This window comes from Penicillium cosmopolitanum, assembly GCF_028827165.1.
Source record: "Penicillium cosmopolitanum strain IBT 29677 chromosome Unknown utg000003l:1.0-3747932.0:1.0-3751027.0, whole genome shotgun sequence".
Classification (NCBI taxonomy): domain Eukaryota; kingdom Fungi; phylum Ascomycota; class Eurotiomycetes; order Eurotiales; family Aspergillaceae; genus Penicillium; species Penicillium cosmopolitanum.
This window is the reverse complement of record NW_026622673.1, coordinates 2,232,253-2,259,837: the sequence shown is the minus strand read 5'-3', so window position 1 is coordinate 2,259,837 and position 27,585 is coordinate 2,232,253. Positions and strand designations below refer to the sequence as shown.

General features: G+C 49.8%; 10 protein-coding genes across 10 annotated transcripts; 2 read left to right on the top strand and 8 right to left on the bottom strand.

The window, feature by feature from the left end:
* Nucleotides 1-31: 31 nt before the first annotated feature.
* N7509_000887 (uncharacterized protein) lies at nucleotides 32-3,560 on the bottom strand (the record flags this gene model as incomplete). Its single annotated transcript, XM_056625524.1, has 5 exons — nucleotides 32-686; nucleotides 805-2,705; nucleotides 2,787-2,878; nucleotides 2,928-3,007; nucleotides 3,079-3,560. 5 exons carry the CDS (start codon nucleotides 3,558-3,560, stop codon nucleotides 32-34), a joined length of 3,210 nt encoding a protein of 1,069 aa, XP_056494106.1.
* A 653-nt stretch (nucleotides 3,561-4,213) lies between these two features.
* N7509_000886 (NADH dehydrogenase [ubiquinone] 1 alpha subcomplex subunit 1) lies at nucleotides 4,214-4,821 on the top strand (the record flags this gene model as incomplete). The annotated part of the gene is made up of 5 exons (XM_056625523.1): nucleotides 4,214-4,261; nucleotides 4,324-4,416; nucleotides 4,498-4,501; nucleotides 4,636-4,730; nucleotides 4,801-4,821. The coding sequence occupies 5 exons, from the start codon at nucleotides 4,214-4,216 to the stop codon at nucleotides 4,819-4,821; spliced, it is 261 nt and encodes an 86-aa protein (XP_056494105.1).
* Nucleotides 4,822-4,989: 168 nt separating this feature from the next.
* On the bottom strand, nucleotides 4,990-6,049 carry N7509_000885 (arylamine N-acetyltransferase family protein; the record flags this gene model as incomplete). The annotated part of the gene is made up of 3 exons (XM_056625522.1): nucleotides 4,990-5,496; nucleotides 5,553-5,598; nucleotides 5,652-6,049. 3 exons carry the CDS (start codon nucleotides 6,047-6,049, stop codon nucleotides 4,990-4,992), a joined length of 951 nt encoding a protein of 316 aa, XP_056494104.1.
* A 2,221-nt stretch (nucleotides 6,050-8,270) lies between these two features.
* On the bottom strand, nucleotides 8,271-10,131 carry N7509_000884 (putative methionine permease; the record flags this gene model as incomplete). Its single annotated transcript, XM_056625521.1, has 4 exons — nucleotides 8,271-8,415; nucleotides 8,488-8,888; nucleotides 8,977-9,705; nucleotides 9,781-10,131. Coding segments are annotated over 4 exons (1,626 nt in total), but the record flags the coding sequence as incomplete, so codon positions are not given.
* Nucleotides 10,132-10,945: 814 nt separating this feature from the next.
* N7509_000883 (DEAD/DEAH box helicase) lies at nucleotides 10,946-14,522 on the bottom strand (the record flags this gene model as incomplete). Its single annotated transcript, XM_056625520.1, has 2 exons — nucleotides 10,946-13,701; nucleotides 13,757-14,522. The coding sequence occupies 2 exons, from the start codon at nucleotides 14,520-14,522 to the stop codon at nucleotides 10,946-10,948; spliced, it is 3,522 nt and encodes a 1,173-aa protein (XP_056494102.1).
* Nucleotides 14,523-15,400: 878 nt separating this feature from the next.
* Nucleotides 15,401-16,309, bottom strand: N7509_000882 (High mobility group superfamily; the record flags this gene model as incomplete). Its single annotated transcript, XM_056625519.1, has 1 exon — nucleotides 15,401-16,309. One exon carries the CDS (start codon nucleotides 16,307-16,309, stop codon nucleotides 15,401-15,403), a length of 909 nt encoding a protein of 302 aa, XP_056494101.1.
* On the bottom strand, nucleotides 16,309-17,734 carry N7509_000881 (HMG-box domain-containing protein; the record flags this gene model as incomplete). The annotated part of the gene is given in 3 exon segments (XM_056625518.1): nucleotides 16,309-16,941; nucleotides 17,011-17,389; nucleotides 17,400-17,734. 3 exon segments carry the CDS (start codon nucleotides 17,732-17,734, stop codon nucleotides 16,309-16,311), a joined length of 1,347 nt encoding a protein of 448 aa, XP_056494100.1.
* A 2,035-nt stretch (nucleotides 17,735-19,769) lies between these two features.
* Nucleotides 19,770-21,232, bottom strand: N7509_000880 (uncharacterized protein; the record flags this gene model as incomplete). Its single annotated transcript, XM_056625517.1, has 3 exons — nucleotides 19,770-19,863; nucleotides 20,082-20,839; nucleotides 21,002-21,232. 3 exons carry the CDS (start codon nucleotides 21,230-21,232, stop codon nucleotides 19,770-19,772), a joined length of 1,083 nt encoding a protein of 360 aa, XP_056494099.1.
* A 1,386-nt stretch (nucleotides 21,233-22,618) lies between these two features.
* N7509_000879 (40S ribosomal protein eS6) lies at nucleotides 22,619-23,896 on the top strand (the record flags this gene model as incomplete). Its single annotated transcript, XM_056625516.1, has 5 exons — nucleotides 22,619-22,771; nucleotides 22,981-23,053; nucleotides 23,144-23,164; nucleotides 23,277-23,694; nucleotides 23,800-23,896. The coding sequence occupies exons 1-5, from the start codon at nucleotides 22,667-22,669 to the stop codon at nucleotides 23,894-23,896; spliced, it is 714 nt and encodes a 237-aa protein (XP_056494098.1). The 5' UTR covers nucleotides 22,619-22,666.
* A 2,200-nt stretch (nucleotides 23,897-26,096) lies between these two features.
* On the bottom strand, nucleotides 26,097-27,326 carry N7509_000878 (ribose-phosphate diphosphokinase; the record flags this gene model as incomplete). Its single annotated transcript, XM_056625515.1, has 4 exons — nucleotides 26,097-26,523; nucleotides 26,623-26,995; nucleotides 27,088-27,179; nucleotides 27,250-27,326. The coding sequence occupies 4 exons, from the start codon at nucleotides 27,324-27,326 to the stop codon at nucleotides 26,097-26,099; spliced, it is 969 nt and encodes a 322-aa protein (XP_056494097.1).
* Nucleotides 27,327-27,585: the final 259 nt, after the last annotated feature.

Genomic DNA, 27,585 nt, shown 5'->3' with positions numbered 1-27,585 from the left:
GCCCTGTCCAGATGCTGCACGGAGATGTTTCTCATGTCCCCATCACCACGTCGCCGTCTACTTCGTATTCGCCATCAGCGTCTGGGTCGTCTTCACCTTCGGCATCTATGTCTGGATCAATGCCGTTGGTGTTGGCGTTGGTATTGGCCGAACCCTTGGCCCCTTTCCTGTCGGCCGACCCAGGTTCCACAGGTATGACTACTTGGACCTTCTCGACAAGTGCCTTTCGACTAACTGATTGCGAAGTTTTGGAATGATCGCCGGAGTGCTTTCCCCGGGAACGCTGTGAAACTGCTGTGCCAGGGGACTGGGATTTTGATTTTGATTTGGACTTCTTGGGGGTTTTCGGTGGTTGCTCGATTGCGGGTTCGTCGTGTTCAACCCCATTTGTTTCGATCGCTTCCTCAAACTCCCCTTCGGCGTCTGCGTCGGCATCCTCATCCTCGTCAGCTACCCCATTGACCTGCTCGGCTGCGTTCCCCAATACAAGACCAAGATCTTCGGGGCTTGGGTCTAGCACGGCCTCCTCATCCATGACTTCGTCCTCGTCAAGGTCGACGCCGTTGGTTTGAATAGGAGTTGCCTCTGCATCTGGCATCTTCGCGCTGCGACCGCGGCGCATCGGGGTGTTACCCGTAGGAGTGAAAATTGGCAGCCCTGACGGTCGTCGAGGAGTATTACGACCACTAGTTCGAGTAGCTGTCGGGGTCATTGAAGGCCGAGAGGATATTTTAGCGCCATGTGGACGACCGGGCTTGCGCTTAGACGCCGGAGGAACATGCACGGGGGGGCCAAAGTTCGAACCGTGATGCTGGGATCCCGGCGGCAGGGTTCAGGATCGGAGTATCAGTGTGCTCATGCTCATGTATGCCATTTGTTTGCATGAGTGCCGTAGAGGGAGGACCGGCAGAATCTCCGAAGCTGTCCGCATTAACCCCGTTGATAGCTGGCTCTTCGTCACTGGTCCCGTTCGCTTTTGTTTCGGACCCTTCCTCTTCCTCTTCCTCCTCTTCGATATCTTCTCGGGGTGCAACAGCGTGAAGAGGAGCGCGGTCGAAATGAGTCTGATTGTTCCGGCCCATGATGTAAGGCGTCCAGAGCAATGCGTCCGGGTTTAGTGTGACGTAACCTTTAACCTCCCAGTTTTGGATGACCTCCTCGAAGTACTTGGTATCCAGACGGAATGCATACGTTTTCGTGACAGGATCCCGCACAAGAGCACGGAGTCCCTCGAGTGCAGACACAAGATCATCGGCGGTCATGCCTGTGCGGTCGGAGAGGTCTGCAATACTGATGGGTGTTTTGAGGTCTCGGAGTTGGTAGGATAGGATTAGACGCCAGTAGTTGCGATAGGAGACAAGACCCATATCAGAGAGGGGCTTCTCAGGTGATCCGCTCTTGCCTTCGATGCGGGTGAGAAGATATGAGAAGTCGATGAGGAGGTTACCGTAGCCTTTTCGTTGGTGGATGGGGAGGGTAAGAATACACGAGACATTGTTCGCCGAGCTTGGGCGCTTTTCTTTGCTGAAGTAGCCAACAAAGTGACACCCAAGATCGTCGTACTCGCTCATAACATAGAACAAGAATGGTTCAACGTCGTAGTAGAGGGTCTTGGAGCCGAGGAATAATTTGGCAAGAAGACACAGATTTTGACAGTAGACGGGGTTTTTTCTTCCGTCAACCTCGAATATCGAGATTGAGCCGTCGCGATAAATCTCGTCGCCGGGTGGATGTTTGGCAGGGCACTTGAGCTTGTGCCGCCAGGCGACATAATCCGAGTTCATGTATTTGAGGCAGAATTCACAGATATAAAGTACCCGATTGCGGCTGTACTCTTCCGGGTAGGGTGCAGCGTACCAGGTCTCGATCTCGTAGCCACCAAAGTTGATGTGCTTGATCTTGGAAGGTGGACCAGACACCTTGGCTGATGCAGTCGGCGCCGCTTCGCCATTCAGCTCTGCTTCTCGCACTCGGCGCTGCCATTCTTCTTCAGCCTTTTGACGGGCCGACTCAAATTTTTCCCGGTCACCCTGTAAGGGCAGAGTCTTTGTTGTATCTGCTTCGACTTCGGACAAGATGCCGCCGTATGGTTTCTTAGTCTCATCACTGTCTCGGTCATTGAAAGGAGCAAAGTAGTTGTGGGGAGCGGGAGGGATCGGGGCGAAATGAGCTTGGAGTTCTTGGGTTGCGGGCGCGGGCTTCGGGACTTTCTTTTTGTGACTGCGCTTCGGTCGGCTTTGTGTACTGAGAATCCGAGTGACTTTGTTTTCGTCTAACCGGAATCCCACGACGAGTTTGTGAAAATGCTTGGACACTATCCGGCAATGTTCTCGCTCGACTCCGCGGGTTCGTCTCGGGCGCACCGAGCGGGATTCTTCAGTGGCTACATCACCGCCATTCTGAAGAGGTACTTCGTTTTCATCTGGGTGATCAGTTTGTCGCCGTCGCTTTCTAAGCACCGGGACATGTTCGTCGGCATCAGCAGATGAAGCTTTCCTCTTGCGTAATGATCGCGAGCTATTCAATAACTCGTCGCTAATGTTGGTGTCGAAGATGGAATGAAAATCGGAGCCCTCCTTTCCTGAATGGGCCGGCATGAGCTCCCTTTTAAGATAGGGGGGCTCCGCCCCTAGCGTTTGGAGTCCGAGTCTCGGCATCGTTAGAGGCCGGTCGATTGTCACGACAAGGAAGACATTTCCAAGGATCTACGTGTTTCCACGTTAGCGAGTGGGCCCCATCGGCAAGGATCCGGGGGCGCCAAACGGGCGTTGTAAAGTTCCACTCACCTTCTGAATCACCAAATGCTTCTTGATCGCGAGCGCATTGCCGATGAGCTGTCGGGATGCCGAGTCAGCAACCAGTGAAAAACGGGCTAGGGCTGAGGGCGGCTTAAGCTTTTAGCTCCGGCCCCCGCATAGATTACTTACAGTGATCGCCACAACCAGTGCAAGTGAGCCATTCCTCGAAATCCTCACCTGGATCGTGTTCTTCATCTTGACTGCAAAACCTGCGGGGCTTGTTAGTCTCAAAGCCAGGCCAAACTTTCACATCTCTCCCGTTGGTTTGCTTTGCACTTACATGCATATCACACGGCTGCGATTATCGGTATCTTCATCTTCATCTTCGCGTCCGTTACTCTCTGCCTCCCAGCCCTCCTCCTCCTCTTCCTCTTCTGGTGCCGAATCAGACTCGGAAGCATCTCGGTCATTGTCATCTTCAAAAGCAGAGTCTGCTTCTCCTTCCACGTCAGCAATTCCAGATTCTGCTTCCGAGGACCCATCATTATCTAAACCCTTCACAGCTCCGACTGGTTCGGTCTCGTCGTCATCGTCGTCGCCACCTTCCTGCAAGCCCTTCTTGCCCGAGTGTGCCTCATCGTTGCCATCTTCTTCGGCTACTTCTCCGGTGTACGCTCGGTGCACTGCGTCTTGAAGCTGTTGGTCCATATGGTACAGGTCGGTTTCCTCCTCTCCCTCCGCGTCCAGGTCACTGTCAACCTGGTCCACAGGCGGATCGAGCATTCCCGGATCCTCATTCACTGGCGGCTCTGTCGCCGCCATTCTCAGTGCCACCGCAGCCGCCAGATCGAACGAAAGAACTCGTCTCGGGCGACGCGCAAATGCGTTGGGGGATGTTGTTTGGTCTTTGTTCAAGGGCCAACCGAGATAAGCTACAGAGCCACCCCGCTCACATCGGTGTTGACCGGGGGTGCATCGGGAGCCCAGGTTGGAGCGGCAAAGATTGGCACAGACGGTCGATACGTGTCAAGCTTTGAAATTGTGCTTCGATCGCAAGTCAGGTAGGTCGAGCGCAATGTAGCTAGAGAGCAGCAGAGGATGTCAGTTGGGGTTGGGAGGATGGTTTCGAGGTCACAAACACGTGTCGCAGGGGGGGACTAGAGACCTGATCGAAAGCCCAAACGGTCGAGCACGAGGAGTAGATATGCACAAGACGCGCCGAAAAGTAAACGAGGCCGTAAGTCCTTTGACAATCTTCACGAATGCGATGCGCTTTCCCCCTTGGCCTGGGGGAGTGTCGTTGCAGTGGCTGACTCAGAATGCGCTAATCTCCTTTGGGTCTCGCAGACCTCGCAAACCGCCGCCCGCTGCTCTCCGCCCTCTAACGACTCCCCTCCTTGCGATCTCCCACATAGGCCTGCTGTTCAGGTGTTTCTTGGTCGTTGTTACTCGCTTGATCCTCGCAAACCTTCACCATGCCCGTACCCTTTGAGGCCCTCCTGCCCTGGGGCATCATTGCCACCGTATGTCTCGACAACTCCTCTCGACCAGTCCCTACCGAGCTATTACTCACCACCATTCACAGATGTTTGGCGTGACTGGTGTTGGTCTCTACTACACCAAGCACCTTGGAAACGAGGGCAAGAAGACCCGCTGGAACAGGGATCTGTGGGATAGAGTAAGTCGTTTCTCAACTCCACCTCCATCGGCTGCGGTCGGGAACCCAATTCACTCTGAATGTCAGCTAACACTCGTGCAGCAAAGTAAGTGATGTGATACCAATGCGATCGACCTTGATTGCAATTTCAATTGCGACAGCGAACCTTCCTGCGATCTATTCGAATCCCCTTCACCGGGTTGGTTTAACCGAACTGGGACTAACAATTGAATCAATCAGTGATGGAGCGTGACCTCCGCCTTACCGGAACGTGGAGAGGACAGTCCAGTAACCACCAGGCGCCTCCGGGCTTCGAGTTGAGCAACCAATGGAAGGTATGGAACAAACAGAAACAGCAGATGCACCCCGATACCTGACAGGTTACTAATTCCCCGACTCCTACAGATCGAGCGACGGATGTTCTAAATTCAAAAATTGCAACGTTTATCCTTCTATATCTGCGTTTTCCCTGTTTCGCGATCACTCTACATACCTTCCTACGCAATTTCTAGAAACATCGCTGTATCATACCATTTCAATCGTTCCCTTGTCCACATTCGATGGTAGTCTATGCAGTGCCTGGTAAACCCAAGACTATTGGACCTGCGAAGCCAATCCCCGAATCCCTTGAATTTCACTGTCACGAAGGTGCATGTCGAAATACTGCGCCAAGGCCTTGACCCGGTCATCCTCGCTTTCAATAGTCTGCAGAACCTCTGTCTGCCCATGTATCCTTCTCTTGACCTCCTTCCCGGCCAGACTGCACTGCCCGATGATCTCTTGTCCGGTCAAATCAAGGATCATCCGTGTGCAGACAAATCTTTGAGTAAACCAGCTAGCCCGCCTCTGACTGACGCCAAAATTCATCAATTCGAAGTCTTGCGGCAGGAGCTCCGTGTCCGCAAAGCATATCATGGACAGCCAAGTGCTTTCGGGGTTGTGTCTAGTTTGGTAGATCCAGAACTTCTGACTCTTGTCTGTAGCTTCAACGAGACTGTCCTTGATTAAACGCATTTCCGAGGGTGCCATACGTGTAGTAATGGCACCCTCCTTTAGAAGCAAAGGCGTAGTAGCGTTGTAGGCGCCGAATCCAACATCAACCTGCAACTTATTAGTGGGGGGACAAACGGAGGGAGAATGAGAAACAAACTACTAACCATATATTTGACCTCATCAATGACAACAATCAAAGCCATATGGCTCCTGCGGCAGCAATTTAGCCAATGAATCCTCACGCAAACAAATCGGGTTCATACAATTGTGAAAACAATCCATTTTCTACCCCGGTACCCACAGCCTGGCCAATTCTGGCACCAATGGCATATACAACGTACCCCAGGGATCGCAGTATAATGTGAAATAACCCTGTGTTCTCCATGCAATATCCATCCAAGCGTCGCTCAACCATCTTTTCGAACAAAGTGGCTGGATTTAGGGATATGGTGTGGTGCTGCGAGTAGTGGAGGCCCGAATTTCCCCATGGGATCGAAGCAAGATGTCTCCTCTGTAGCTCGAATAATGTGCCAAGTGCATTCTTTGTAACATTTTGACGAACACTTTGAACCAACGATGCACCGACCTCGCTGCTAGGGTATGAAATCCGGCTGAGGTATGTCTCAAGCTGCTTGTCGGTATATTTCGGCAGTTGAGTCATGGTGCGGAATGGGAACCCTAGGAGTACCCCGCCGGTGGTTGTTTATATCGTTCGTGGTGAAGAAAAGAAGGTGCTAATATAGAGCCAGAGAGATCACCGGGGAGAAGACAAGTCGATAAGGTTGAATACGAATGCCGCGTTAGATTTTCCGATGATAATCATCACAAGTGGGCGTCGGAATGGTTCCTTGATGACCAATTCGCACCCCACATTTGCCCGAGGCTTTTGGCGGGGAGCCACACTTTTACATTTTACTGTCTGATATGTTACTGCCAGGTAGTTACTGGATCCTCATTCTAAAGTAAATTCCCCTTGAAATTTATAATTAAACGAGCCCAGACCACCCCGCGTGGCGCAGCTTGATGCGGGGTTACGGCGATATCAATTCACTCCCTGAATCTAACAGAGACTACTTATATGGGTGGATTCGGTGAATTTGTATTAACAGGAGCACATTGATTTAAAATATGTACCGCGAACTCCCACATTATATGAACTTCTCAGAAAGATAACGAAGGAAAGGAGTCCATGAACTAATTCCATCACATGGATACGGTATCAGGGACAGAATATTTTGCCACTGCTAAGCACTGCTTTTATACCACGGATCAAGAAGTTGCCGATGAACTGGATAATAAGCCAATTGGAGAGGAAGCCAAGTCTCGCAAACGACAACCTTAGAATATACAGGTCTGACCAGTATCGCCGATCAACGAAGCTGGCTTCTTCGAAGCTTTATTCGCAGAGGGCAGGGTCATATCCGCTGATGTGCTGCTCCCTTGCACGTTGAAAAGCAGACTCATCCGACGTACTTCATTTACCGCTTCAAGAGGGGTTTTCACTTCGCCGATTATGAACTCTCCTTTCGTACGTGCATTCTTCTCCAGAGTCCATCTACAAGCCTCAATCCATCTTCCGTATAGGAGATACCCCATCCATCTGGGAAAGTAATGCCGACCTTCACGCTCAATGACCACGCATGGCCCCAGCGGAGAGCGATGGTTGCGTATTTCTCCCTTAGTCGAGTTAGGTCCATCCGGTCGATAAATTAGCCTCCAGACAAAGTCAAAATTGTTCTCATGATTTTGGAATCGAGCCTGGCGGAAGACCGTGAGTTTCCAGGTTGAATGGAAATTCGCGGGCAGCTTCGCCCACAGGCACAATTGATATCACGAAAAAAGGTACAGCATCAGTGAGTATCATGTTTTCAGCGTCAACGCTCCAGTTCTTTTTATGACAAATATAACCGATTGTCCACTTTAAGTTAACCTCAAAAGCCATCATAGGTCTTGGGTCATCGATCTCGCTAACCCACGTATGAGGCTTTCCTGGGCCAAGAAGTGCCACTTGAGTGTTTCTGTTCGCAGTCATGATATTAGATGTACCGGTCAAACCCCTGAATTAGCCTGCATTCGTGCTCAAACGGCTCTCTGTGGAAAATATGCCATCCTCAACTTAATAATAGAGATGCCTCAATTAAGATTATAAAACGGAAATAGAAAGGAACCGGAAGCCATACCGTACGTCTGGATCAGGATTCTGGAGCGCCGACTAGTGTAGACGGTGAGCCTTGGAGCCTGCCTGTGCAGCTTTAACGAATTTCTCGAATCGCAGACTTTTGCTACTCGCTGAATACATCCGAGGCGTGTGATGTAGTAAGAGGCGGCTTACTTGGCGTTGCCGAAATAGTTACCATTGAACATCGAAGGCAACAAGTTCAGGGCCGAGGTCGGTTGGGAAGATTGCATCGTCGGGCTTGTCGATATTGATCAGGATAAATGCTGCTCGATTCAACGCCTGCGGAGATTCATTCCATTTAGGGTAGTTGCTATGCTCTAGCGCATATTAGCGATAGAAAGAGCATCAAGGTAAGTTGTGGAGAATACCTGATTCCAAGATTTGATGGCTTTGTCCGAGTCTGGGGTGAGTCCATAGAGAGTACGGAAATATCCATGGTTGTATAGTTGGATCTTCTCGTGCGACCTCGCAAACTCCTCTCAAGAGGAGAGAATAATTTCGAGAAGAGAAAAAAAGGACGCGGCGATGGATGATGTTTTTTTTTACTTGTTTACTCCGGTGTCTCTCCTTCCAAGTGAAGTTCTATATAACTTTAGTAGAAGGTGGTGGTAGTATGCACCTGCCAAGCAGCGCTGTATAGTTCATCCTCTATGGAACATCACAGTTGTTATCAAGAACCTTGGAAATTGCATTCCGGCAAAACTTATCCAGAAGCATAATAATCTCTCTCCAGTTTGGTGATACTAGTCCCATCATCCAAAACCTCCACCGACTCTTCCAACTTATATCCTCCCCACCGAGGCAAAAGCACAGTCCACACATACCAATAAACCACCGCAAAAAGAATCCTGCTCAATCCCATTAGTTCAGGTTACTAGGAATTTATATTTCATATCTGTCCAGGGGTGGACTGGACTTACACGCCAATACCAACAATGGCATACGTCGCATAAAAGAAATCAACATCACCCTGCCAATTCGGAGGTGGCACAAAAGGCGCAGCCAAAAGCACCAAACAAACAATCACCCGCAACCAAACAGCGGGAAGCCATGCTTTAAAAGGCCGAGGTCGGTTAGGTTCTCTGTATCGCAAAATCAAGAGGCCAACTGTTATCGCTAGCGCGAAGAGTTGGCCGGGATATCCTTCCACATCTAGGATGAAATTGTAGACATCTTGCTGTGGCGGAAGGGCAATGACCAACAGCGACGGGACGTAGTGAACAATCAGACCTCCGAGAGGCGTATTGAAAGGCCGTGAAGATGAAATAACCTTCTGCCATGGTAGAAATCCTTGGCGGGCTATTTCTTGATTGACGCGAGCCTAAGGTCAGGTAGATTGCAGTTAGAATTGTATTGTAGTTGAGTGGGCAGTCGTGTTAAGAGACTAGACCAGACCAACTTGAACTCACCAATGCAAAAGTCACCACCATAACATTACCGGCTGCGGATATTGCAATTGCAAGAGGGAACAGGACCCTTCCGACACTATCGCCGAATAATCGCTCAAAGAGGAGTGCGCCGACCAGTTCGCCGCTGCTTTTGATTTCCTCAAATGGTATGACCAGGAGGTAGGACGCGTTGGCTAGGAGGTAGAGACCACCGGCTGTGAGGAGGGCAGATGGGCATACAGTTTTGATCGTATGGATAGGGTTATGTACCTCTCCAAGAACATTGTTGATGTTGCTCAGTCCTGCATAAGAATAGAAGACTTTGAACAGAGCCGTCGAAAGAAGACTCCAACTCCAATTAGAGCCCTCCCATATTGAATCCCAAGAGGCAAGATCGTTATGCATGTACCCTGGCGTAACCTGATGAGAGTTTCCGAAGAATTGCAGCAGAAGAACCCACACTCCAGTCAGTGACATGGCCCCTATTAAAAAGATCTTGACCCAGCCAAGCGCATTTTGAATCGCGATGCCCGTACGCAGAAAGCATCCATGAATGATAGTGATAATAGTTAGTAGGCCGACAGCAAGTGCTTTATGCTGAAGATCAGTCGGCTCGACTTTCAAAGCGAAGAGTGTATACTTTGCGAAGATAATGCAGTTACTCGCTGTGAATCCTAGCACAACGGCTTGCACGGCAATTAAAGTTGAAGCGAGAAATTTCGGTCGGGGATAGGTATACTCCAGGTACACCTGCCAATTGGAAGCCGAGCCATTTTAGCCTATGTGAATCTCTCGGCGTGAAAAGATGGTCAGAGATTGATCTACCTTATCTCCTCCCGAGCGAGGAAGCATGCATCCAAATTCCATCGAGATGGAGAGCCCACATGCTGCTAAAATTGTTCCGGCAATCCATACCAGAAGAGTGAGGCCGACACTTCCTGTCGACTTAACGATGGATCCTGGAGTTGCGAAGATGCCGCTTCCAATGACGCGGGATACGACTAGGATGTATGCGCTGGACCAGCTGAGGTTTTTCCCGTGATTTGCGCCCGGAAGGCTATCTGGGAATCCATCGGTTATATCTGTGGAAGCGGCGAGCTGGCTATCAGTTTGTCCATCGTTTGTTTCTAGCAACGGTCGCGTCTCCCCCGTGGTCATCATGCGTGGTTGAGTTAGCTAGTACTCTAACTAGTGGAAGCTCGGGGTCGGTATAGGTCCTGGGAGAGTGGTTTAAATTTTGAGTAAGTTTCCTCAGACTGGAAGGAATGTTGACCAGTCAAGAATTGGCCATTTTTAAATGGTCTTGATGATAAACGTTGCTTGGAAATCAGCTGGGGTTTCCCCCCGGCACGCCATTCGGGCTGAATGTTGTGTGTTCGTCCTTGCGTGACGGATGACACGACTGATCAAATCAGTGAAACATGCCAATCAGATGTTCCAGAATGATTTAGCCGGAGTATTCGGATCATATCTTGCAGGGTAGAACTTGAAAGATAATAACCGGAGATGATTTGATTTGTTTGCTGAGATCGCCCTTTAAACACTAAACTTCTCCGGTAAACTTGAAATGGCCAAAGAGCGTGGTTGGAATGTGATTTGTTTAAGTCGGAGTCAATCAGTCCGGCGAACGATCGATATCATCGGGCCGAGGTACTATCTTGATTACTATTATCAGCCCCGGAAATCACAGAGTCCGTGGGCAATTCTTGCAAACCTTGAAAACAGGAAAGAAATAGTATATCTACTAGACATCGTGACTTTCTGCTTCTATTACGCGGCCAGTTCTACCAGAAGCTACCAGCTACTAGTAATCTATAACATTCAATCAAGGTTCCTCTCTTCAGTATCTGCCGTGCCCTAGTACATACAGTTTTAAGTCCAGAGGAAATAGAAAAGTCGGAGCACGAATGACCCAATGATTGTAATAGTATCAGTCTATGAAGATCGACCAGCTTCACCAGATAAAAGGATATATATAGGAAAATATTTCTTACGGGCCAAACAGCGACTTTCGCCTTGGTACAGGAGAATCACCACCCCGATCATTGAATGATGAAAGCTGTGCCATAGAATCCAGCCGAGGACTCGGAGTCGGAGCCAGCACAGAATCCGACTCCACTTCAGTCTCCGGCTCAATAATCTGCACACTAGCAGCAAACCCGATCCGCGGCCTTTTTGGCGTTGGGCTCATTCTCGACTCTGGCAGATCAGTATCATCGGCATCCGACTCAGCGAGTCGAGTCCGCTTAGAAGCATTGCGCACTCCAACCTCTTCCTTTCTCACCTCATCCGGGATCGGCAATGGGTGTCGATCGAAGAATGTGGTCGGTTGTTGCAGATACATTGCCTCAGCAATACGTTTGCCGTTTTCATCTGTCATTGGCAAAAAGGGCTCTCTTTGAATGATATCATTCATAGCCGTATCGTCCAGTAAACTCCGCTCTGCGTGCTGCATTTCCATATCCGACATCTCCTTCCTTCGCCGGAGCATGCGGTCTTCTAATGTATCCCGCAAAACTAACGTCTCGACGTGAACAGGCCTGGTCTGACCGATTCGGTGTGCACGTTTTATGGCCTGGCTTTCTACCGTGGGTTGCCAAATTGGATTGATTATGTATACGCGCGAGGCATGGGCGATGTGCAATCCGTGCGAGGCCTGTCGTAAATCCATCAGTAGTACGCGGATGTCGCTCGATTCGCGGAAGAGTTCGAGGTATTGTGTTCGGAGCTCGGGTTTCAGTGTACTAGCGTAAATGCGAAACTCGATTCCTAGAAGTTCTAGGCCTTCGGCGATCCAGAAGGCTGAGTTGCTGTTGTCGTAGAAGATGATTATCTTCTCTTCTTTGTGCCAGCGGAGTACTTGGTCCAAGAGATAGGTGAGTTTTGCCGATGATGTGGCCACGAATTTCGTTTTCATGAGCGGGGATGAGGAAGGTAAGGTGCGGAAAAGGTTTTGCTTGAAGGTCTTCTTGGGCGATTTATGACTCTGAGGCTTTGTGCTGTGATTAAGGTGGCCCGGCGTGGAGGATGTGGATGTCGGTGTGTTGGCGGACTCGGGGGCGCCCTTCGCCGGGGCACGCTGATCTCTTCTTTCAAGTTCACCGCGAACTTTGATCCCGGCGCCTGACAGTCCCTGAGTAGGATCTTGCGATCGCAGGTTCTGGGTGACAAACTGTTGTGCCCGTCGAGCCTGGGTGATTCCGATTAAAAGCGGCTCTTCCTCCGAATTCGAGTCTAGTGCCCAGTGTGCACGGTTTTCTTCGGGAAAATCCTGCAGAAAGACGCCCAGTTCGTGAAGCTGCTTAAATTCGCGCCAGCTTCCAGACTCCATTGCCATTCGAGCAATGTTCATCCCGTTGGTCAACTGGTTGATATCATCTGGTGTCATCTTCTCCCGATTCTTATCCATGTATTTGATCGCATGGTCAATAGAGTCTTGGGGGTTCATCTCGGACCCTGCCCACCAAAATCCAGCTTGTCGCAAATTATTTATGATTTGGTTCAGATGTTTCCGATTCTTGGAGTCGAACATGTAGTCCGGGCCTTGTCGTTCAGAGGTAATGGCGTTGACCGCGAGGCCAAAAAGAAACAGGTTTATAGAAAGTCGGTCATGAAATGTGGGTTCCAGGTAGACAACTCGGTTGTATAGATCCGGAAGAGAAATCTCTTTGTTCAGAGTTTCAAGTTGATGTCGTACCACGAGGCCTTGTAACGTAGCCCGAATGGCTGGGGACTTGCGACGCTTGCCATCCAGGCCGATCGGTTTCATGTATTTCGTCCAGTCTGCCGGATCATTATCCTTCGAGTTCGACCATGGCTGTAACTCGAAAAATCCGGTCACCATGCGTCTTAGCCGATCGAGGTCTTTCAGCTCACTATCTACTGCGTTTCCGGTTTTCTTTCGGCCTTGCAGAGCAACGGCCGTTACATCTCCAGGAGAGTCCGTATCACTAGTCGCGGCTTCCTGCGTAGCAAGACTGATTTCAACTCCGTAGAGTCCGGTCGATGGAGTTCCTGATATGACCCACCGGCGCTCAATGTGCATTTGCCCAAGTAAATGGATCATGTTGGTTTTTGAACCGTGTCCCGCCACATTATGCCCTTCGTCAACAATGACACGCAACCAGTGAAGTTCTGTAAGTGGTGAGTCCATCTGCACGAATCTTTCACGCCGGTTATTGACTGGCTCGCCGGCTTCTTTCTCGAACCGTGTTTTGGAAAAAAGTACGATATCGTAGTTAAGCAGGTCGTCCGCACATGGCGTCTTATCCTTCTCCGGTCCCTGTTGTAGGGTCAAAACATTTAGATCTGTTGTATGTTGGCGAATCTCATGTTTCCAGTGATCCACCAGGTTATTCGGGACGATAATCAGCGTTGCTGTGCAAAGGCGAATGCGCTTGGACGGTGGCCGCGGGTACGACATGCTGCGTCGCCCCTGATACCTAGTTTGATGCGGAGGGATCTCGTAATATCCACAGTTGCGCTTGCATGCCTTCATACATCGTTCATAGTACGTGCCTTGAAGCTTCTTCTGTTCGAAGAACATTTTCCATGGAGCGGAATGCCGGCCCGCGGCAGCCGCCGCCATTTCCATCAGAGATCCCGTCTTTTCTCGAACTGGCGTTTGGTCGTTTTCTTCTGTTAAGAGATACCTGATCGGTATTTTTGGCACATGGCCTCTGGTCCCCCAGATGACGGCAAGGGAGATGAATGTTTTGCCACAACCCATCGTCTCGGCAAGGATACCTAGGCATGGTTAGTTATATTTCCACTAACACTTAGCAGTTCGAAGATAACACACCTCCACACGCTTCTGAATACAATGCCTTTTCTAGAAATATGCAGGCATCTTCTCTATCGTAGTAGTATTCCTTCCCAGTCGGAGTGCGGTAGGCTTGTAGACGAGGATCCAGAACTTGTGCAGGCTGGACCTCCCGCTGCACAATGGCAGCCGCAGAACGACGCTGATACGGATGAAGTGGAGTCTTGAGACCAAATTCCGAGAAGTCATCGCCTGACAGTAGATCCAACGCGGCCTGCTGCGACCATTTGTCCTTGATCAAATCTGGACGCGGGTCTGGGTCCTGTAGCGTATTGAAAATGTACCACAAGGATTCATCTTTGTCAGAGTCGTCGTCAGAGTCCTTGGTTATTGCTTTGCGCCGACCTTCCCAAGATTCCTCCGAGGCATCAATATTCGACATCAATATTTTGAAAGCTGCCCGCAGCTTCTTGATAGACTTTTGGACATTATTGCGGCGGGTGAGTTTTGGATCGACATAAATTCGGGTGTTGTCATTCTTCACCCGTGCTCGAATCCAAGAACTCCCTTCCAAGATTGATATTTCGGCGGCATATTTCTCCGTACCTGTTTTCGAGTCAAGTACTCCCAAGGGAAGAAAGGCACTGAGATCTTCACTTCCTTCATCGGGTTTAGATACCACCGAATGCGGCTGTGCATCAAGATTTCCACCCTGGGACTCGGCGGGTACACGGTGAGAGTCGTCACTTTGTCCCAATTTCGACAAGATTGGATAATTGGGAGGTTCTTGTCCCTTTTCTTGCATTGCCTTGGTTTCTATTGATGTATTGCAAGTGCAAGGGTGCTCATTCGCATTGGCATGGACGGGTTGGACGGGAACGGCGGTGGCATTGTTTTGATGAGATTGGTTGATTGCGGGCATTTTCAGCCCAATATTTGTCTCATCGTGATGTGAGGAACCGTCAGGGGACAGTTTCACATCTGTAGTCTGAAATGGTGGAGCTGTAGATCCATTTTCCGTGCGACCCGCTAAAGCCCCATAATCCGAGGAGGAGCAGGCTAGGGAAGTACTCGTAGAGCCTGCAAGCTGCGCTCCGCGTTGATTGGTGTCAGAAGATGTCGCTAGAGGCCACGTAGCACAATCCGAAGTGTGTAAGGGCAAACCTGAATGCATGCCGATGAGATGTATCACATTATGAGGCAAAAGGCCGGAGACTCGGAGATAGGCAGTGATGTGGCAGAATTACTCACCGCCTCCCGCTTCCGGTTATCATTGCTATTACTAGTATACCACTGGAACCTCTCCTATAGTATACTAGGACTATGATAAGATGGATTTGAAGTGCTTTACAGAAGAATATTCTCATGCAGTGCCATCGATTCAATAATTACAATTTATAAAAGACTCAGCTTAAAGTCAAGAAAATAATCCAGCGCTATCCAACCGCTCAAATCAAATCAAACACCAACACCACGACCCAAATAAAGATCGACAAAATGGAATATGAAATATCGAAATATGAAAATGAAGAGAGAAAAAAAGAAAAAACGGGAGAAAAAGAAAAGACCCTCCCTCCTCATCAATCCATTTGCTATACCTCCACCCACCCATCCATCCATCCCCAGCAAAAGCAAATCAAGCAAGCAAGCACAGTACAGTACCACCACCTCACTTCCACCACCTCACTGCGTCAAAAAATCCTCAATCTCAAACCCAACCCTCTTCAAAGCCTTCTCCTCCAAAACCCCGGGTGACCCAACTACCCTCCGAATAACAATAGTCCTAGCATCCTGCAACCTCATCTCAACCGCATTCCCCCCAAACCTCTCAATTTCCTCCCGACTACACTCACGAATATAAACAGTGATATCGGGACCGACACACGTCCGCCAAAGACTCGCCATCCACTGCCAATGATCGAGAGAAGTATACGAGTCTCGAATCGGAATCGAGCACGCGAATGCATCCGCCGTCGTCAATTGGTATCGGGGGACTAGGGCTAGTGGTAGTGCTGTGAGCGATGTATTTGTGCTGGCGGAGTGGTCGGAGCCGGATTCGCTGGATTGGGGGGAGTTTATGTGCATGGCGGTTGTTTTGGGAATGAGGGTTTTTGGACTTGTTGAGCCGTCTTCTCTGCTGGTTTGGGTCTCAGAAGTGTTGGCGCTGGCGCTGGCGTTGTCGTTGACGTTGTTAAATTCCGCACTTCCGTTCAAAGTCCGGACGAAGTCTTTTACTTCGTCTGAGACCCGGTGCCAGGAGGAAATTGTATCGAGGTATTCGACTGTTGGATCGGAGGAAGATTCAGTTGTGGGGTCTTTGATTGTTGGACCCTGGAAGATGCGGACGTGGTGCTTTGCTTCCTTTTTGAACATACGTTCTAGGTAGTTCACGGCTGATTGAACGAGTGCTGGGTCTTGGCCGTCGATGGCAATGACGGGTCCGCGCATGACGGGCGTCTGGCGGAAAGTCGGTTGCAAGGGTGGAGAAATTTTAGCCAGGACTTTGATCTTGTTCAGATATGGGATTGTCATGACTGTCGCCTCGACGGAGGCGTTGGATCCATCTTGCGAGAATGGGGTGAGTGGGGCCATTATCGGCGTTGATGTTTTGAGAGGTGCGAGTTTGAGACTTGATTCCGATCCGGCTGGTTGGCCGGGACTGGGGGGCCGTTGTTGAAGGGTCGGCTGATTGATGGAAGTGGGTGTCTTTGTTGATGTTGCTGTTGCTGTTGTTGTTGTTGGATGGTAGCGTTGTATTGGTACGGGGACATTGGATAGGGGGATATAGAGTCTGGACTTCGGTTTCGGTGGACCGGTAAGTCGGACTTTATTGATGCGTGAGAGACACGGCGGCGCTTGAGATCTGGGGATTGTTCGCCGGCGTCGTCGAATCTCCGGGGTCGTACACGGTGGTCGATTTGGTCGATTTTGATCGGCTTGAGCTCTTTCTCGCCGCCGTGTGAGCTTCTTGCTGACATGATTGTTGTCGTTGCTCGCCCTGGTACGGGGCCGGATATACTTGCTGATCGGCCTGTTGGGGTGAATGGAGTCATTGGAGAAGTGGGTGCATTCATGATTCTACCGCCGCAGGAGTTGCATGTGGAGGCTCCAGATGGATTATGGCTGATGCCAGAGCCTGAATGGCGATTGTTTCCATCACGGCCCGCTCGTTTTGGCTGATATCGGTAAGTTGGATATTGCTGAGCATGGCGGGCTTTTTCTTCCTAATGAATAGTAAGTAATGGCTTCCTGGAATAGCGAGTCATCGGAATGAAGTAGTTATTTCTACATACCTCTGCCAAAGCTCTCCACTTGTTCTTCTCCCCCTCTGTCAACGCTCTCCATTGCATGCCGATAATTTTCGAGATTTCCGGATTGGCCAAGCCAGGATTGTGTGAAACGACAGCCGCCTGGTGATGCTGACGGTATAAAATAAAAGCTGTAAAAGGGACAAAGAAGCATCTAGTCAGCATGAATCCAATGAACGAAAACATTCCAAATCCCGGGCCAATCCCGACTAGATTACAAAATGAAAGAAAAAGGGACTTGCCATGCTCATTCAACATCGGCGCGGACATCATCGACTCACCATTACGAGGCCGGGGAATTTTCGGATCCGGCTTACAGAGACACCACTGACTGGCGTACTCTTCTTTGCCCGATTTGATCGGACTAGAGCTACCCGAAGAAGGGGGGGGAATGCTCTCTTAAAGGAAGCGAAGCCGTTGAGATGGAGTGCTGTCGCGGGTAAGCGTCCACGATGGGGTGCTTGTCGATCGGTGGGGTATAGGGTTCACCCTTGCCGTGATACATGGCCATCTGCTGGACCGCGTTCGGGCGATATTCAGGATACCTGCATGTTGCGGCTAGAGGTTCTGGCCGATGTGGCAGGGCTCCATGGGACATTGGGAGATCATTCATGATCTTGTGCTCGAAGGGATTGCTGTGGAGAAAATTCGAGCCGGAAGACTCATGGCGTACAGCAACTGGGGCTGGGAGCACTCGATCGTAAGACATTTATCTATAGATGACAACAAAAGAAAAACAAGAAAAAAAAGAAGAGGTGGCGAAGCAAAAGCAAGAAGAAAAAAGAGATTCGCGAAAGAAGCGGATTGACGGCGAATCCGGCGTGTGTTCTTTGTTCAAGATGCGTGATGGCTTGAAATGACACAAGGGAAGGGGAACTTGGGGGAGGGGATGGACGAGTGGGTAGAGAGAAGAAAGGGAAAGTATAGATGAATCCGGAGAGGGATGAAAGGGGAAGAAATAAAAATAAGTGAGATGGAGGCGAGAGGTGGAGGGGAAGCTGTTTGAAGGCGAGACAAAGAGAGAATGGATCTATATCAGGCTTGCGTTTGGAGAGTCGGCGGATTGGAGGGCAAGAAAAAAAAGCAGATGAGCATCGGCAGATCGGATAGGATAGGATAGGACGGGACAGGGTGACACCTTTGGACAGTTTGGGACAGCGTCTAGGGCTCGTTCAATCCCGCCAGGCGAGACAAAGGATAGGCGCAAATTAGTGATTCTTTGTCTTGGATGCAGGAATCCCTGTCGGAGGCAGGCTTTGACAATGTATGATCTTCCGTGAACCAAGGAATAGAGTGTCAGGCTGACTAGGGTTAGTAGTTAGCTTAGCCTATGTGGTAATTGATTCGATGGAAGTGTACGAGAGCAGCATGGGCGTAACTATGCCAGTATAAGTCTAGTGAGTCTACTCTAATCTATACGACTGTGACTATATTACTACGACTATAACGACTACCACGTCTCCATCGTCGTCAGGAACCCTACCCGAGAACCAACCCAAAACCAGAACAAACCCATATCGTAGCTGACAGGGACCAAACCCTGGAACGATAAAAACCCAACGAAGCAAACGAGATCATTGTTTCTTTGAGACGAATGCGGCGACGCGCATGCTCCCATTCCTCGGGGCGAAGTGTGATTGGTTGTCACCCAGCGGCTGCATTGACGTTGGTTCCCCGGAACAAAGAAAAATCTCGCAAACACGCAGAAACTAGTGATCGGGCTAATTCAAGTCTTTCGTGGAAAAGACCAACCAGAGGTACCCTGATCCGATTGGCAATCGCCCTTTTCCCCTTCCATTGACTTGACACGGAAAATCCCTTGTTCCACTGTGTCCTCCTCTCTGTATGGTTCTGTACCTGTCAATGATCTCATGCCGATCGCTCTCCACTGTAACTCGAACAATATCACCGCGATCAAGTAGCTGCGATCGGAGATTCCGGGAATAAACGGAGTTCAGTGGTAGTAATTTGTAAGGCAAGTAAATGATAGAATCGTGGAACAATAAGTAAATAAAATGATACTAGGTACTCCGGTACCTGGGCATGTAGAACCCGCCCTGGGTTCACCCCATCACAAAGCCCTGTTGATTAATTTTGGGCAAGTCCGGCCGAGTGATCTAGGGCCAAAATAACAAGAATGAGAACAATCAATCCATGTCAAACTAAACTACTAGTAATACTAGTAGACTCGCCCCAGTTTCCCTGACTCGCGAGGCTCTCCTAGCAAACCCTAACCCTAATTTGAGTCTACCCGGAAGGGCCAGACCGTAAAGTAACCACGCGGTGAGGGCCCTTTGGGGGAATTTTCTTGTCTGTTCTTTCCTTTTGCTTTTGCTTTTGCTTTTTTTTTCTTTTTCTTATTCTCTGACACCTGTCACGTTATGACCTCAAGACATCGCCTTACTCCGCCAGTACAGATACAGGCACAGTAACTCGATCTAAGTGGGCCCGATCAGTGCTACCCAACAACTGCCGCAAAAGTACCACCTCAGCCCGCCAGGCCGCATTTGTACATCCTAGCAGTAGCAGTACATCCACAGCTCGTTTTATTTCGTTTGTCTCGGAGACACACAGGAAGAGCTGAGCAGAGCAGAACAGAGCTGAAATCTGAAATGAACCCTATGAATAAGGGGGAAAATATATTCAATAAGAAAAGTATACAGAAAAATATACATGCTGAAATTGATTCATGACAATGTCTAAGCTAAACTGCAGCACCCCGTCGGCTAGCCGCCGACTCAGACTTACTGGGGGCGGCGTTGAGTAGCTCCTTTCGTCTCCTTGTAGACAGCACTCCCCATGAGCTTGTGGGCAGATGGTCCCAGATGCATTTCATCCCTAGAAACAGAAACAGAAACCCGGTCAGCAAAGAATGAAACTCACAATGTCGATCAATCGTGTCATGGACACAAGGGTCAAGGACATGGTCATGGCCAGGCTATGAACCACGGGTTCAGAAATGTTGAATGTTGGGAAAGAACAGGGAATAAGGAACAGGAAAGGCGCGCACGCGCAACCGCAACTCAAAAAGTGCAAAGAAAAAGGAATCCACTCACCAGAACAGATATTTCTCCGGGCGTTGGCACCGTGTCTTCTCCTCCGACCTTGACATCATGACCCGGAACCCACTCTGAACAACCACACAGGGAGCACTGACATTCTCCCACCCAGGCTCAATATTCTTCCCCATCCCATTCTCCTCCTCAATACCAGAGGCATAAAGCTGCCAATCGCGAATACGATCCAAGACAAAGGCATTCGTATCAAACATATACAACCACTGCGCCTTACCATCCTTCCACTCCGTAGCAGCAGACTTGAGCTTAGAATTCCACTCCGTCAGAACACGCACCGCATCCTTAAACTCGTCGCCGCCCGCACTCGTAAATGCTGGCAGGAAAGTCACGTCCATTGTCTGGGTCATGATAATTTGCAACTCCGTGGCACCCCAGCTCTTGAATGACTCGTCTAGTCGATTCAATTGCTCGGTCAATTTCTTGATCCGTCGATCCACGGATGCAATTGCCGTGTTGTAATCGGTTTCACGTAGACTCCAGAGATCCCAGATTCCGAACGATATGACAAATGTCGTGCGCTCTTGACGGTTAATGCGCTCTTCTTCGGTGAGTTTCTCCATCGCGGCCGTCTCGGCTGTTAGCCACTGATCCAGTTGGGTCTTGAAATCGGGGACTTGGTCTTTAGACAGCATGCCGAAAGAATTTAATTCTTCGTTGTCGACGACGGCTCCGGTATTCTTCTTCGTATTACCTGCGGATCGGGCCGTCTGCGCAAGGTTCTCCTGGTAGCAAGAAAACTGCATTGCAGATGTGTCAGTTTGGTCTGGTCTGGTCGGATCCATTTCTGCAAGACATATTCCCGAGACAACTTTATTTTCCCTTCTTGTCTTATCCCCTCGTCTCCCGTCTCTTTTGTCTCAAATTCTCAGCACCAGGGCAGCAAGAAGGAAAACACATACCAAGTCACAAAGATGATCCGTCCAAATCTTGCCCTGCTCCTCTTCCGTCTCACTATCACTCCAAGAGTCTCCAAAGACAACCAATCGGTGATCGAACTTGTCAGCGGTCTGGAAGGTACCGGCCAGCGGCACGACATCACCAAAAGTCCTCCCCATCAAAAACCATGCTGTGTAGAGAATGGAACAGACGGCGACGGCACAGAGGCCGTAGAACCGATTGAACATGCGCATTTTCGCTTCCTCTGACGATCTGCGTAGTTTTGATGTGTGTGCGCGCAACGGCGCGGTTGCTAGGTAGGTGGTGAAAGTCCGGTCGCGGCGATCGGGTGGGGAGAAAGTGGTGAGTGGTGAGTGGTGAGGATAGGGTGAGGTCAGGTTGGATCAGCGGGATCGGATCGGGTGTCGTATCGTTGTCGCCACTGACGGATTCGTATTCCACTATTCCACTATTCCACTCCGCCAAGGTCAAGGGGGAACGAGGAAATATGGCAAGGATGGGAGAGGAGAGGGAGGAGAGCAAAGATCAGCCCGCTGGAGATTATGAAAAGGAGAGAGGTGGTCGGTCAGAAATCTCCACTCCACCGGGAGGAGCGGAGGGGGCGCTAATTTGAAGTTGGGCTCTAGTGGCCCCAGATATTAATAGAGTAATTTATACGAGTATATAGAGTGTAGTATATGTGTATGTAGGCAATGATAATTTAGCTACGGAAGTACTATCACTGAGGTATGCCATGGCATGCTAACTATGTAATGGTATATGCTATAAAGAATGCGACCGGCGGCCGCGTGGCGGGCGGGGAGGAAGGCTGAACGTGGAAAAGCCTCGCGTGCGCCGGGTCGCCCTGCAGCCGCTCGTATACGTATTAGTATTGGTATTGATATCCGCCATATGAAAAATGGCCTGCTCAATATCCTGGTGCTGAGTACAGAGTACAGAGTACAGAATACTCCATGTCCTCGGTTGACATGATGGCTCCAGTAGTCTGAGTGTAGGCAGTCTCCCCGTGGACTGCCAATGGGCAGGTAGTGCAGCTGGATGCTGACCTCGTACAGCCTTGGAGAGGACCGAGAACTCCAGAGGACAGAGAACAGAGAACAGAGGACCACAGGAGTCCACAGTTTCAGTCTAATTGTGGGGGCCAAGACAGCCACGGCCGATCAGATGCCAAGACAGGCTGGAGCTGGTTAGGATAAGCTTGTGCGAGGTGAGAAGTGGTAGGACAGAGCATAGCTGGAGTTGATGAGTGAATGCTGTGGTTAAACTGAGCAGTGAGTAGTCAATTGAGGGAGATGTAGAGAGTGAGTGTACACTTTACACCCTTGGGGATACTCTCGTGGATGCTCGTGAATACTTCTTTAGGCTAGACTGATAAGAGTGCCAGGCCAAGACCGGCAGTTGTCTGAGCGGTGAGTGTGGTAAAGCGGTGAGGGAACCCTGAGTATACTGCCAACCATTGATATGTATCACGTGGGCGGTCAACCAGTCAGCGGGTATGCAGTCATGTGACAGGGCTACCTCCAGACTCGGCTAGTGTCAGCTGAGTCAGCCACACACACTCGCTACGGCCGACTTTTGCGAGTTGCAAAATCCACAACGACGTTCGCCCTTTAAACTCACGTACGACAACTTCCGCGCTACCGTCTTGACCGCGCAACCTCGTCAAGATGAAGCTCAACATCTCCTACCCCGCCAATGGGTCTCAGAAGATCATCGAGATCGATGATGAGCGCAAGCTCCGCCCCTTCATGGAGAAGCGCATGGGCACCGAAGTCAGTCTCCCGATCTCAAAATACATCTTGAAGATGAAGATGCACCACACCCATATACACCCACCCAACCTACCTGGAACGCACACATACACCTACCAATATCCACAAAACACCCATCTACCCATCCACATATACAATCACACGCATCACATCACACACAAATGAATACGGATAGTCGAGGACAACCGCTGACGGTTTTTTTTTTACAGGTTGCCGGTGACGCGCTCGGTGATGAGTTCAAGGGTTACCTCTTCAAGATTACCGGTGGTAACGACAAGCAGGGTATGTTTTTTTTTCTTCCGGGATATCTCTCACGAGATTCCATCCCATAATGCCTTCGCGGGAATATTGTTTACTGACTTCCGACCACAGGTTTCCCCATGAAGCAGGGTGGTACGTTCCAACAACACTTTACACACTCCCACCACCCCCCACAAACCAGCAACCGCACCCAAATAAAATCACAAACAAAATCCCCTCCCACAAAATACTCACCTCTCTCCAGTCCTCCTCCCCACCCGTACCCGTCTGCTCCTCGCCGACGGCCACAGCTGCTACCGCCCCCGCCGCACCGGTGAGCGCAAGCGCAAGTCCGTCCGCGGTGCCATCACCGGTCTGGACCTTGCCGTTCTGGCCCTGTCCATCGTCAAGCAGGGTGAGGGCGAGCTCCCCAGTCTGACCGACACCGTCGTCCCCAAGCGTCTCGGCCCCAAGCGTGCCACCAAGATCCGCCGTTTCTTCGGCCTCGACAAGAAGGATGATGTCCGCAAGTTCGTCATTCGCCGTACCGTCACCAAGGAGGGCAAGCCCGAGTACACCAAGGCCCCCAAGATCCAGCGCCTGGTCACTCCCCAGCGCCTGCAGCGCAAGCGTCACGCCATTGCCATCAAGCGCCGCCGCGCTGAGGCTGCCCGTGAGGCTGCGTAAGTTCCCACCCAGTCCCAGGTTTGCCTTGCATGCATTGCATCGGCAAATCTACAGTATACTGTGTCATCATCTGGATCCCTAACTAACAATCTCATCTATAGTAACGACTACGCCAAGCTCCTCGCCAACCGTGTCCACGAGGAGAAGGCCAAGCGTGACGAGCTCCGCAAGCGTCGCGCCTCATCCATGCGCAAGTAAATCTCATGATCCGATCCGCGACGTCATGAATTTTTATTTTCCCGCATAGGTGAAATGGTGTGGGGGGAAGACTTTTACTACTCTGATTCTCTATAATGGAGAGAGAGAGATGGGCGAAGGGAAGGAATTTTTTCCCCACGTTTCTCGGGAAAAGGATATGGTTTTTGGAAGGGAATGATATCTTGCAAGCCACACTTTTTAAAAAGCAAAAATGCGAATCATTTTTTTTCCCGGGCGGACAAAAACGTGGGGGGAATTTTTTTATGTCTGATACTTGAAGAATCCAATCTCAAAAAAATGGGTTAAGTTTAAATTATTGTTCCTGTTTCTCGACGCGTAGCAGTGCCTCGTGTGTAAGTGGTCTGGTGCCTGTCTAAAACTTGCCTGGGTGATGATATCCCGAGATCTCCAGCACTCGTGGTCGATGATATAGGCAGCGCATCCTGTAAGCATCGATCGAGCAGTACGCATCATTTAATTCAAGCTCATTATTTTTGATTCAACTATGCACTCGTATTGTATTAGTAGTAGTCTGACCTTGTGGGCTACGCAAAGTGGGGATGAACAGTGCGACCCGCAATCAACCATGGAGATTGTTCAGTCTGCCCTGCCGACAGCGCCAAAGTACTACATGCATACCGGTATTATTGAAGACAAATGCATGTAAGTCTCTGTACTAAGTTACTTCTGCACATATACCAGATTGTCTCTATTTGTATCCATCATCCCTTATTTCAGCATCAGAACCAGCCGAGTTGGCGGATGCTCCGAGTCCCACGCACAACGGCTTTTAGATAGGTTCAATGAATGCATTAATAAATAGTCAAAATGTGGTATTATCCAATAGGTGGTATTCGAATTAGTGAGAACTTCTAGGTGCTAGTAGTAGTATCACACAGTGACTCCCGAGGTCCGAGTGAGTTAGTCTTCTCCCAACTGGCAAGATTAACCCTAATTTCAGATGTGGATATATACCTCCAGTATTACTACCTACCTAGGTAGTACTTGGAACTGACCACAAATTTCGAGACATCTATGGATACCTACTAGGTACCTAGGTAGTACCCAAGTCAAGTCGACTCACAGGCATTGCATTTCCTAAACTAAAACACCCCCAACCCCTTAGATCACACATAAAACACCACCTCAATCCCAATAATACTAGTAACGCGCAAGACATCCCGAGATAAAACATGATCTACATCCGGATCTAGTCCGTGCAAACCGTCTCTAATTGCAAAGCCACACTGGCACTAGCCCTGGAGGTACCTACCTGACCCGAGACATACTAGTACATCTGAGAAAGGCAAAGACAAAGACATAACACAAGCCGCCGAGAGCCCGGACCTGGATTCTCTAGGTACACTGCCTACCTAGTACCAGCACCGGCACTAGTATCCGTACCTAGAAAGAGACAAAGAGGTCGGAAAAGGAGTTGTCTTGAAAATATTAGTACTTTCTTTCGAGGTACTAGTGCTAGCTAGCAATACATACAGACATGTCGAGACTAAGACAGTGACTTCGGAAGCGGAAACGGGGAAGAAACAGAGGAGAGCATATGATCAGATCACCCGAGACTATCAAGGCATTTGAATTCTAGATGCTAGTAAGACAAGGACACGGAGCAATGAATCGGGAATCCTGAAACAGGTAGTATTTGTATATCGCAAACAGAGTCATACAGATACAGACACAGACACAGACACAGATATGCGTTGAGAAAATTGAACCCAAATATCCTGGGCAGACATGACGTGACAAAAAGCTCTATAATTTTAGCCTTCATTTTTAGCTCGAAGGTCTATGAGAAAAAAGAAAAGAGACACAAGAAGAATTGAGGAGAGAAGAGCACAGCCTCGCACCTCTGAAGGATGTACATCGAAGAATGGAGTTTCTTTGAAATGGTCATAGGAATCGTATTTTTGTTTTCTTCCCACGTAACACAATGGACTCCGCCACTAGCATATAGTAGAGCTGAAAGAAGAGAGGGGGAGAGATAGAGTAGATAGAGATAGATAGATAGGTATGAAAACGATGTGGATGAAGGGGTCGGGGTTTGTTAACGCCCAGATTGGCAGGAATTGGCTTAGAAAAGAGACGAGACGAGACGAGACGGGACGGGACGTGATGAAGTAGGAAGCAGGAAGCAGGAAGCAGGAAGCAGGAAGTAGGAGAAGAGATAGAGGTAAGAAGCTAACGCTTATGCGACAGCATGCGAGAAGAGGAAGCTAACAGACTCGCCGTTATGGGTACGACGACAAGCCTCAGCAAGAGTGGGACTGACATCGATCGTCTCGATACGATCGCATTGCTCCTTCTTCTCGGCGTGGGGAACTGTATTTGTAACGACGAGACGGCTTAGGCTGCTACCGTTGATATTCTCGATAGCCTTGCCGGAGAGAATGCCGTGGACAACGATGGCGTTGACTTCCTTGGCACCGTGCTGCATGACGGTGTCGGCGGCCTTGACGAGTGTACCGCAGGTATCGGCCATGTCGTCGACGATGATGGCGACTTTGTCCTTGACGTTTCCGACCAGGACCATGCGGGAGACTTCGTTGGGTCGGGCACGTTCCTTGTGGATGAGGGCGAATTGCAGATCGAGACGATCGGCGATGGCGGTAGCACTAAGAGAAAGCGTTAGTGTTGGTTAATGAGATCGACATTGAAATTGAGATAAAGATCAAGATCAAGATGCCTCTCTGAAAAAATATAGAAAAACGTACCGCTTAGCACCACCGGCGTCAGGGCTGACAATAATGCAGTTGCTAACGTCCAGGTTCTCGCGGATCCACTTCAAGATGCTAGGCTCGGCGTACAAGTTGTCGACGGGGACGTTGAAGAAGCCCTGGATCTGGCTAGCGTGTAGATCCATGGTGATGACGTGGTTGCAGCCAGCGGTCTGGAGCATGTTGGCCATGAGCTTAGCGGTGATAGGAGCACGGCTCTTGTCCTTCTTATCCTGGCGGGCGTAAGGGAAGTTGGGGATGACGGCGGTGATGCGGCGGGCGGAGGCGGTCTTGCAAGCGTTAATCATGATGAGGAGTTCCATGAGGCCATCGTTGATGTCGTTAGGTCGTGTAGACTGTAGGATGAAGACTGTATATGAGAGAAGGTTGTTAGTCGTGGTAGTTCCTTTCAATATATGATTCATGACCGGTATATCTCTGGTGAACAGGATATTCACATACCATCTTCGTCGCGCACACTTTCACCGATTGTGACACTGGTCTCTTGGTTGGAGTATTGCAGGACCATAATCTTTGTCAATTCAATGCCGAGACTAACTCTCATAGATTAGTTTCCCGTCTGCACGGAGATGGAGATCGGGGATCGGGTGCTGCAGCACGCACCGGTCAGCCACGAGCTCGGCCAGCTCGGGGTGGCTGTTGCCCGTCAACAGCTTGATAGAGTTGGAATTGGATGACATGATGTGTGTGAGAGAGAGAGGAGAGGAGAGGTTAGAGAGGGAACTCCCAAGAAAGTCGAGATTCAATCAAAAAAAATCGAAAAATCGATTACCCGCAATCTGCCACTGCCCGCTTTGGGCCCCGCATTGTCCCGTGACTGCCACTCACCGCCTTCCGCGTGCATCGGAGTATACTAAACTACAGTATGTATACAGCTGACTACTATTACTAACATGGTGAGTAGGTAACAAAAAGTAGAACATATGGATATTCCGTAAA